Below are 11,775 nucleotides of genomic sequence, written 5' to 3'. Positions count from 1 at the left end.
TGTGTTGATATGGTAGAGGTTCCATTGCAAGGGTTTATATCCATCTAGGATTAAACAACAAATGTCGTCCGAGTGATTCTTGTGCCGTAATACCCGTGTTAACCATAAGATGCGGAGTGGGACGGAGTAGTCAAAAGTGTTTCCACCTCTCGTACATCAACGGACGCGCTTTCTAGTAGACACTTGTATCCGTCGGGGGCAAGCGGTAGGTTGGGGAAGCCTTAAGTCCCCACGGCATCGTCACGTAGACACTTGTCGCCCGAAGAACAAGCGGTAGAGTCTGGGGAAGCCTTAAGTTCCCCACGGTATTGCGGTCTATGATGGGTTGCAGCTACCGGCGAAGGAGTTTGGTTAACGAGTCCCAAACTGTTGTCGTGGTCGGGGTCCACCCGTGAGTGGGAATAATGCTACCGACGAGGACCCAGGGTCGGGGTATGCAACAAAGGGTGGGTGTGCGAGGTAGCGGAGGAACATGATTGACTAGACCTTATACCGGGCCTCACACCATAGGAAGTGTGGACGGGAAAGCTGCCCAGTTGGCACCAAAGTTAAGATCTCTTATGGGTAAAGCAACACACCTCTGCGGAGTGTAATGAATCGTGATCTGTCACTCCCTGTTCCGGGATATGGAACTGCGAACGCGGCCGGAAAGGAGCTCCATGAAGTTCTAGTAAACCGGTGAAGGCTGACGGACATAGCTCTTTGGAATAAAAGCAACCTCTTGAAGAAATGTTTATCAAAACCTGCATTGGTATTAGGCTTTCTGGTTTAATATCGTAGCTAGTGCATTAAACACCTCCTCTCTATAATGAACTTGTTGAGTACGCTCGTACTCATCCCACTCTTAAATCCCCTGCTTAGATTGTCTGAACCGTCTGGAGGAGGACCACGACAACCACGAAGGAGCCGAGATCATCGGCTATGAAGAACCAGACCTCTCTGGAGGTGTTGAAGGCGTAGACTATCTTATAGTCTACGGAACCGGGGAGGCTTCCGGAGGAGATCAAGTTTAGAATCACCGAGTAGTAGTAGTATCCGAGCAGTGCGAACTCTTAGTACTTAGCTGCTCGATGGAATAAATGTATAACCTAGTTAAACTTCTATATTGTAAGCTAAATTGGGTTCGCCTCGAACCCAGGAGTATTCCTCTTAGGACCCAAGAGGAGCTCAGAGATGATATGTATATTATGCTTGTAACAATAAATGAATGAGTTATGGACCTGCTATGTTCTGTTGTACTACTCTGAGGGATGTAATATTTGCGGAATGGTACTTCGTGAATGTTATATCAACGACTGGCATACTACAACATGCAGTGGTATGCAGGGTCACCACAACAACCAACTGAAATGAGGTTGTACAATTTGGCAACCAATCATGGTATTATAGGCATTTTTGGCAATAAAAGTATTGTTCCCCAAATATAACTCAACATGTCACAGTTACCTTCTTGTATCTTTACTCTTGCATTTTGGCAAATAATTTCCATCTGCTCAAATTTAGAGAATGCTTGCTAAGAGAGAGGTAAATGAAAAAGATCCTCTAGAAATTCACTGTGTAGCACTTCATCTACAGTCATGAGATGATTCTTTGTGTAAGTAAGCAGATGAGGGAATTTATGTTGCAGACAATTTTCATCCCAATAATCGGTCCAAAACATACTTGATTTTCCATCCCCCAAATTGCATTCGGCCATTCCTTTGTAAATATCAATAAGCTTCAAGTGAGCTCTCCACCAGAAGCAACCCTCAACAGAAGTACCACGAAAACTTCCATTATCATAATAAGATGCTTTGACAAGCTTAACCCAAGGGATGTCTTGATTGTTAAAACAATTATCCAAATTTTTTTAGCAGCAGAGCTCTGTTCTGGGTTTCAAGATTTAAAAACCCTAGTCCCCCCTTGATTCTTTGGTCTTGCAATCTTTTCCCAAGCAATGAGGGCTGACTCCTTTGCTTGTACTTCATTATTTTTCTTTCTCCAGAGACAATGCCTCATATGTTTGATCACTTGCTCCTTTATAGTGATGGGTACATCAAAGCAGCACATAAAGAATATTGGAAAAAAGGAGAGAACTGACTTAACCAGCTGTAATTTTCCACCATAATTAAGGAAATCAGCAATACCTTCCAGCCGTGTTTGAACTCTCTCGATCATGGGTAGAAAACATTCCATGGAAGGTTTAGTGATGCGGAGGGAAGGCCCAGATAAGTGAAAGGAAAGCTTCCTTTTCTGCAATTCAAAGTGACAGTAAAATGTAACAATCTCTCATTTTCCATGTTAATTGGTATCATATTGGATTTATGATAATTTACTCTCAATCATGTTGATTCAGCAAAAGTAAGATGCAAAGCCTTAAGGCACATAAGATGAGTTGCCTCTACTTTCAAGACAATTAAAGTGTCATCAGCATATTGGATTATAGGGAAATCAGGGCATGGACAAGGAATTGGTTTCAAAATGAGATCTTGAGCCATTGCTTTGTTTAAAATTGATTGAAGCAAATCTGCAGCCAAGACTAAAAGCAAGGGAGAAAGAGGATCTCCTTACCTAACTCCTCTTCTGCAATGAAATTTCTTTCCAGGAACACCATTTAGTAAAACATCAGAAGGACCACTACTAAGAATTATATTAATCCAATCAATCTATTTTTTACCAAAGCCTTTTGCTCTTAAAATATCCAGAATGGAGTTGTGCTCAATATTGTTAAAAGCTTTTTCAAAGTCCAATTTTAGCACCAAAATTTTCTCATTTGATTTGTGACATTGATATATTTAAAAGCCCATCCCAGGCAATCTTGAATTGACCTATTTTTGAGAAATCCATATTGGTTTTTGTGCACCAATTTAAGAATGTTTTTTTTGCAGTCTATTGGCCAAAAGCTTTGTCACAACTTTGAGTACACTATTAAGAAGAGATATTGGTCTAAAATCTCTAGGTAAAAGAGGGGTGTCAATTTTTTGGAATCAAAGCGATATAAGAGGAGTTGATACTTTCTAGGCAGAGGTTCCCGTCATAAAAATCCTTTATTACTTTTTAATATTTGCTCCAATAATGTTCCAACAATTCTTGATAAATTTATTGTTAAATCCATCTGGTCCTGGAGATTTTCCATTGGACAGGCCTTTAATTACTTCATCAATATCAGTATCAGAAAAATGAATTTCCAATTCTTCTCTCATTCTGCTGCCCACGGTGTTCTCATAAACTTCTTGCAAGTTGAAGTGCATTTTTGGATTATCAGATTTTCCCATTCTCTCTTTGAAGGCATTCCAAAGAATTCCAGCCTTGCTAGCATGATCTGCAATGTCATTGTTTACATCATTTTTCAGAAAAGAAATGTAGTTTTTTCTTTAGCTGATTGTGGCTCTGGTATGAAAGAATTTTGGTTTTGCGTCACCAAGGTTGACCCAGTTGATTTTTCCTCTTTGCTTCCAGTAAGATTTTTGGTTCTGTAAAAGAGTGATAAAAGAGTGATGACATCAGATTTTAAAATGTCTCTAAGATTCCATTCCTCAAGGGACAAGGTTCTGAATTCTTCCACAGTATCAAGCATATAAATCACTCAATTCACTTGGTAATTAGATCTTTCAAGCAAGGAAGATTCTTTGCCCACAACTTTAAAGCTGTCCTCAAATTCTTTAATTTAGCATTAATCATTTTTGCACGACATTTTGAACAATTCCATTAAACTAGCTGTGATGTAACCAATAGTTTTCAAATCTGAAGATATTTGCTAGATATTTGCTCTGGGAATCTTGGAACCAATTGAATTTACACAAGGGACATGATCAGAAGTTGGCTTTGACATGGAGTGTACAAAAGTTGAAGGATACAAGTTAGTCCAAGAAGCCGAAGTAAAAAAACCAATAATGTGTAGTGAGATTTTGTGTTTCTAGCTAGATGAAGTTGAAATGTTGTGCATCCTGAATTGCTACATGAACTAAAACCATAGGAAAGTTTCAAGCACGTCTTTTGGGGGTTACACATGAATTACACACACTGGTGGATGAAAACGTGAGGTTTTGAAACCTCATGTGATTCTTCCTTCAAAATTCCTATAGAACATCATATTGTGTAGAAATTTCAAGGAATCTTACATTCATACTCATTTGTTTCAATTGGCAACACATGAACTTAACCTTTTACATTCTTCCTTTGTGCCAAACATGGCCTAATTCCTCATCGACAAGGATGCAGAGTCGTTGATAATAACATTGTTGGGTTGGGAAGCCAAATGATGGTGGAAGATAGAAGATAAGGGAAGAAGTGTATACATAGAAAGATTTAAGCTTTGTTTGAAAAGTTGTCCTAATACTTTTTGGCACACAAAGTGGATGCGGATGTGAGGTAGTTTGATAATGTGCTCTATGTGTTTGTAAATAAAATGCAAACCCATTTTATAAAACAACATATTTTGTTGTATCATAATGTCACACAACGTGAAAAGGGGGTGGAGAATCAAATGATGCTCATTGCCTTCAAATAACGTTCTTGGACGCAGTTATGCTTGTTAGAGGATGCAAAACCGAGCGCCCTCATTTTGGCCCCTTGATCTTGCCGAGCTAATGTACCTACTAGGTGGATACCTATGGTTCACTTTTTTATGCGAGTGATACCGTTGGATATGACAATGCTTTGTAGGTTGGGGTATTTTGGGGTTTCAACCTTGTAGGTGTTGTATCATTCTATATTAAAGACAGTCTCCAGCGCTTGAAGCTTGCATGTGCAGCCTTCTTGGACCAAGGGAAGGCTTTCATGTGTCAAAGGGATCAAGCAACATTAATAGTTTTTGCGATTCACATAATTATTTCTTGGATCATGTATGTTTTAGAATTTTTTATGTGCTTTTTATGTGTTTCTAATCTCAGGTTGGTAACCCAGAACATCACCTTGTAAACTTGGCTCAGTGTGGCTTATTAAATCAAAGTCAAGCTTGTTTTGGGCCTTCTATCTAAAAAGCATCTTGTAAAGAATGACTAATCACAAGGTTTTGATCAACACAACAACTATATGCATCATCCCATTGCAAAGACCTAAAGAGTTAGAGGAAATATGCAAGGCTACCGAGTGTTAAGGTTTGATGTTAGTTTAACGATGGAAGATTTGCTAATCCCAGTGATCTTGTGGATGGTATTGTACTATGATCAATTAGGCCCAATTTCTAAAGTCAAATTGAAGTGAAATAGTAAATTGTCTTATAAATAAGGTTTTAAATAACCTTCATATATTTTTCATCTTAAATTTAGATGAATTAATATTTTTTCTATATTCATAAATTGTTGGAGATCATTTGGGTTATATGTATTTATTGCATTCTCGCTTTCATTTCCGGAGATTAGGCGACCTTGTTAGAGAGGAACCATTTGTAGGACATAGGCTTTTGAAGCACCCACTTTGACAATGTTGAATCCCATATTTTTATGGATGATCTAAAGTATTCATACATTTCATGTTACTTTATAGAAATGATTATTTAACTTCTAAGTTGATATGTCATGCCTAAGCTATTATAGTAGATGCATTCATAGGTTTATTTCAATCCTATCTCTTACATAATCTTAGAGCATCTCCAGCCGCGTCCCCCAAAGCATCCTCCAAAGGGATTTGGGTGCGCTGGACAAAAAATCGTTTCCAGCCGCGCGCCCCAAAGCCTCCTTTTGTCCGGTGCGGCCCAATACGGTGTCCGGCGCCCCGAGCCCGTCCCCGCTACACAGAGGACGCTCCGGGCACACCAGACACAATGAAAAAGCGAGGCGGGCTCCCACCTGTCGGCGACTATTTCCATAACCATTGGTTCACGCCTTTTATTTCTTGAGAGGGCCAACTGAAGAAGAGACTGCCAGATCATGGCACAAAATGCTGCCAGATCATGGCACAAACGGGGGGGGAGGCGTGACGAGAAATAAAATGCTCGAACCAACGGTTATGGAAATAGTCGTCGACAGGTGGGAGCCCGCGTCTTCTCGCCTCGCTTTTCGTTGTGTATGGCGTCCCCTGTGTTGCGGGAACGAGCTCGGAGCGCCGGACACCGTGACCCGCGCCGGACAAAAAAAAAGCTTTAGAGCACGCGGTTGGGAACGTTTTTTCATCCAGCGCGCCCCAAATCTCTTTGAGGGATGCGGATGGAGATGCTCTTACGTGCTTGTAATCTAAAGCTGGCATCCTTATACTGCTCAGTAAGCTAAGCTTGTTTTGAGACATGTAATATCATGTTATGAAATACTAATCACAAGGTTTCATTTAACAGAACAACTCTAAACATCATTCCATCGCAAAAACATAAAGAGTCAATAAGGTTTTGAAATAAACTCGTTTGATGGCTATAACCCCATTTCCAATAGCCAGAGAGCAATTCATTTCTTTGAGTCGATGCCTACTCTCTCTCTCTCTCTCTTTTTCCAATCTGAGTGCCATGTACTGGTGTAAGAGCATCTCCAACAGGCGTTGTATCCAGCGATGTATCCCAAAAAACGACTAGTTTAGCACGTGAGAGACGTAAATTGTTGCTCCAACAGATGATGTAACCAGTGCTGTAAAGTGGAGCGCGCTGCAAAAGCGCTATCTAATGCACTATATTTAGGGCGCCGGATAGAGTGCGCTGTACAAATCCCGCGCAGAAACAACTACCTAGTTTTACGGCTCAAAAATTTAGAGCTTCTGCCGGAGGAGAATATGGCCTCGAGCGCGAAACACGGATAGAGCGTGGTGCTTTTACAACACCAAAATTTAGCACGGCTGTTGGAGATGCTCTTAGACATGTATTTGCGCCATATTTAGGTCACTCTGAATGCAACATCATGCCACAAAAACAGTATGAAACCCTTGGCTCTTCTTCTGAAGTCTGAAAATCTTCTGCTGCTCGAATATGTGGACACGGTGAGTTGAAGACGAAAAAGAAGAATCCAACAAAAGAAATCAGGAGCTATCAATTCACCAATCATGGAACCAATGATACACATATAGAAGTACAGGGTACAATACTGCAGAAAACACAATTTTCATGGTAAGAACAAGAGGAGAGCATAAAATTCGTCTCCTCTTCCCAAACCTTTATTGGCAATCCCTAAAGTCATACATAACATCTTGAAAATGCAAGAAACAGTTGATGAACACTACTAGCTAGCTACTACCTAGATCTAAAAACAATCATCAGGAAATGATCTACAAGGACGGGAGCTGAAATATAGCCCATCCTTGTCCCAGCCTAAAAAATGCAGCCGGGGGCTTGTGATTTTCAGGAGAAAATCGATCAGGGTTTAGGGAGAAGAAAGAAAAGGTCATGAGATGTTTCCTATGGCGTGATCATGCCGCAGGCTGTCTGTTAAAAATCTGCAGCCTGCGGGCATCTCACAGCTTAGGGAAATTTTGTGTGTGTGGAGATGTTCAGAGATGGGAGGAGGAAGAGTAGGAGTGTTCAGTCCTTCCAGGAGAAGGGAGCACGAGGAGGGAGAGGAGAAGGCGACGGCGCCGGCGCCATGTGGACTTCCGGCGCGCCGGGGACGTACTCCATGCCGGCCGCCTGATCGCCGGCGAAGCGAGACTGGAGGAGGAGCCCGTGGGCGCTGTCCATGTCGTAGTCCCAGACGGAGCTGCCGGGACCCCACGCGCTGAACCACGCGTCGTCGGCCGGCCCCCAGACGCCGCCGGGCGTGGATGGAGGCTGATGCATCATGGCCGTGTTGACGTCGCCGCATTGGTGTCCTGCCTTGAGGAGCAGAGGGTTTCGGTCGGGTTCGAGGGTGACGTCCTGCTCTGCCGCGGAGAGCAGAGGTTTGGGCTCGGCGTCGGATGGCTCGTCTCCGCGCTGTTGGTGTTGTTCGCCTAGAAGAAGCTGGGTTGTTTGCTGTGTTTGGGCCTCGTCCGGCGTCGACGGAGCGGGAGCGGACAGGGAGGAGGGGGAGGAAACCGAGGCTGCGGCGGCGCTGGCAGCGCTGGTGCGTCCGCTCCCGCCTGCGCGGCCCTTGCCGAGGAAGAGGTCGGGGAAGTTGAGCCTGGCGTTGTCGCCGCGCAGCTTGAATGCCTCGCGGTCGTACGCCATGGCTGCGTCCTCGGCGGTGTCGAAGGTGCCGAGCCAGAGGCGGGTGCGGTTGCGCGGGAGGCGGATCTCCGCCACCCACTTGCCCCAGTGGCGCTGGCGTACGCCGCGGTAGAGCTTGGCCGGGCCCGGCGCGGGCCCCCGCAGCAGCAGGTGTTGGTACAGCGCCGGTGGCACGACCCCGCCGAGCGCGCCCCGGGGGCTCAGGTTCAGCGCCTGGCTCCAGTAGCGCAGCGCGTCCGGGGACATGTACTGCGGCGGGACCATGGCCGCCGCCGCCTCGAATTGCTGCTGTTGTTGTTGCTGGGCGTCGCCGAACGAAATCATCTGCGGATGTGACTGTTGTTGATTTTGCAGCTGCTGTGGTAGCAGAGGCGCCTGCTGGTAGAGGCTGGAGGAGTAGTGCAGAAGCTGCAGCAGCCTGGGCGCCGCCGCCGGGGACGGGTCGTAGGCGAAGGGGAATATCTGCCGCGTGGACGCGGGCGGCGAGATGGGGTTGGAGACGGAGGAGGAGTCCGGGGAGGCGGGGGCCGACGAGAGCGACGATGCCGAGCGGCGGAGGCGGCAGTTCTTCTTGAGCGGGCGAAGCAATGCGGTCGCCGGCGCGTCTTGTAAAACTGGCGCCAGCTGCTGCGTCTCCGCCGCCGCTGCCGAACTCACGGCCTTCCCCTTCCATCTCCGCCCGCGGGCGCCGCCGCAATTACTCGTCGTGTCCATTGCAAGAAGGCTCCTCGCCCGCGCCGCTTCCACCCCAGCTCGCTCAAATGAGAGAGACCAAACTAAGCTAGGACTAGGAGAGACGCGGGCGTGCGGGAGGGAAGGAGCCAATGGGGAGCGGGGTTCTGATCTGATTCGCCGATCGTCCGGCCGATACGGGGCTTATAAAGGTACGGCGATCGGCGAAGCAAAACACGGGGCGCGAGATCTTTCCGAGCGCTGGCGGGTGTTCCACGGGGAAGAAAGGAAACGAAAAGGCAGCTGTCGTTGTGTGGCCGGAACGGATCGTGGTCGGTGCCCGGGCCCCACGCGCATTGACCCGTCAGCGAGCGCGCCCCCTCACGCCACGGCGGATCCCACGATCCGTGCGACCGTTCCAGAATCCCCGCACGAATCGCGAGGCGTGCGCTGGCGGCCCGAGGTAGCTTTCGGTCACTTGCCGCGGGTCTGCACGGACGGCACTGCTCGTAGAAAAGTAGCCGTGGAGAGTTGGACTGATCCGGCCGTTGCTTTCTTTCCTTGCACTCCAATCCAATCTCATCACGTTCGTTCCCCATTTTTATTCTCCGCTGCCAGAAATCGCCTGTTGGCGAGCTGACCGGGCTGAGCATATCTTCAGTTCCTGGAGCTCAGAATATTTTAAGCTAATGGCTGCCGGTTTCATTCAATACTTTGTGAGCTTACAATCAATGGCACGAAACCAGGTGTGTGGTCTGTAGACGACGGCCGATGGGAAAGATATTTTTGCGTTTGTTATGGAACACTGTTGCATCATTGCATGCATGATTAGGCTTATGTAAGGGCTGCATGCCGAAAGGGCAGCGGATAGTTAACTAGTAAATCACCTTATCGGGTTTGAGAGAAATGGTCGAGGAATTTTCCGGTAGGTTAGGCCATCTCCAACGGCCACCCGCAAAACGGTCCATTTCGGTCTCAATGCGGCGGCCAATAGACAAGGGAAAAAAGCCGCGGTAATACGTGCCGTAGTATATTTTTTTCTTGCTAAAGTTGTTGACTGACAATGTAACAAATTGATGGAACTAAAACAACACTGGAAAAGAATGCTAATAAAGTAGAACAAACCATAGTCTCCAAAGAAGAAGAAATCTGGGAGCTATTGAATTTTGGGCAGTTTGGAGTTCTTTTAGACTATGGTACCAAGATAATTGGAGTTACTTCCCTTCAATATAGATTTGGGAATAATTTTGTGCAACCAATCGCAAAGCAAAAAACTTTAATTTTATTCATTAGATTTCCATAACTTTTGATTTTTTTCCCTACGGTGCACACTCAGACATTGTTACTAAGAAAATCAGAAGTTCGATAAAAAAGAATGGAACTTGAAAGAAGTACGCTTTTTCCTCTTTACAATTGTTAATTATTTCAAGAAGAAATTATACATGTTGCACCCACATTACATGCGACTCCGACAACAGTAAATCCAATTGTGGCATATGTGCCTTGGTTTTGAAAGTCGAATGTCTTGCATCTACTCGGCGCAAATCTAGAGGTATAACTTAGGATACAATCATATATTCGTTCTGGATGAAAACATGATTTGATCTCCTTTATTAAAGTCCACGAGTGGGAGAGTGTCATCTGCTTGCACAAAAACCGGGCTCAACAAGCCATGTAAATTAAATCGTGGAGATTCATGCTTCGATGCACCACACGGTTTTCCGTATTTTATTTACTTTGCTACCCAATGCATTGCATATAAAGTTTCGTAAGAGACAAAATTTCAAAAGTATGATCACACATTTAGTAATAAAATACATATATCAGTGCCTAGCTACAAAACCAAATGTTCCCTCCAGCATAAATTATTAAATTAATCCGTGTTGCTTTTGAAACATAGTAAAAACCGTATCGACTAATTTAGGCTGGAGGGAGTACATATTATCAATATTTCCGCATATGATATTATCAATACTGGGTCAACTTCACGTAGCCTGACTTGACTAAAAAAATTATACACAATGTACCGTGGAACAAGGTAGTATGTATTGTGCTCTTTACATATATATGTGGTGTTTTATATCTCCAGGAACTACTTTCAAGCGTGCGCGTTTTCTAGAGCACTTGAGAGTGCTCTTGATATTTCGATTGCTATGTACTACGTGTCCCGTAATCACCTGGTCTAACTTGTATATAAGAATAAAAAAGTTTTCCCTTAACTAGGCACAAAACAGTGCGACGCTGTGCGAGCAGCACGCGCCGTGACAAATCCACCCGAGGCCGGTTGATCAGCACGTCCCTGCAGCCTCACTTTCGGCACGGACCACTCCAAAACTCCTCTCTCGCTGTAGTACCAGCAGTAGCGATCCAAAGTCCACGACAAGGAAGCCAGCCACGGACCCACCGCCACCGCCACCGCCACCGCCGGCCGGCGATCACCGCGTGACGACGGACCGCCGCCCAGCCCCCACCCACCAAACCCAGTCCACCAAACCCCTCGCTCCACGACCAGGGCTCCCCAATCCGTACACGTGTGGCTGACTCGCGGGCCCACGCGAGCCCAGGCCCCGCACGTCACTGGGTTAGCAGCCACAAGCTGACTTTGGCATGCAGCCGCGAGACGTCCAGCGTCCCGGCGCGTGGAGGGACGACACGTGCCCGCGACGCACTCCACCTACGCGCTAATCATGGCTGGCCAGGTCAACAACGTGGCCCCACCCGCGGATGGAAGAATTGAATTTCAAAAGCGTTTCTGGTGCAGATATTTATCATCGGGTGTGCATGAAAACGACCAGCCAACGAGTTCAGCCAAAGAATGAAAGAAAAGGCGAGTTCGCTAGTGCGCGAGCTATCCATCCGGTGTTCCAGAACCTTCCACTCCAGTCACCGAAAGACCTGCCAAGCGATCACCTTGCTTGACAAAACCAACCATTACAATATCACCAAGAATCTTCTAATAATCTAGAAAAGCAGAGCACCACCAAAGATGCAGCATTTTACGTAGTAGTAGTTTTTTTTTTTAAAAAAAAAAACAAGACCGAGTTCCTCTGGGTTGCTGCGTG

The 11,775-nt window shown here is 45.7% G+C and overlaps 1 protein-coding gene across 1 annotated transcript; it reads right to left on the bottom strand.

The window, feature by feature from the left end:
* Positions 1–6,915: 6,915 nt before the first annotated feature.
* Positions 6,916–8,755, bottom strand: LOC124687585 (ethylene-responsive transcription factor ERF055-like). Its single transcript, XM_047221362.1, has one exon. It carries the CDS (start codon positions 8,753–8,755, stop codon positions 7,418–7,420), a length of 1,338 nt encoding a protein of 445 aa, XP_047077318.1. The 3' UTR covers positions 6,916–7,417.
* Positions 8,756–11,775: the final 3,020 nt, after the last annotated feature.

This window comes from Lolium rigidum, chromosome 2 (genome assembly GCF_022539505.1).
Source record: "Lolium rigidum isolate FL_2022 chromosome 2, APGP_CSIRO_Lrig_0.1, whole genome shotgun sequence".
Classification (NCBI taxonomy): Eukaryota; Viridiplantae; Streptophyta; class Magnoliopsida; order Poales; family Poaceae; genus Lolium; species Lolium rigidum.
This window is presented reverse-complemented; position numbering and strand designations above follow the sequence as displayed.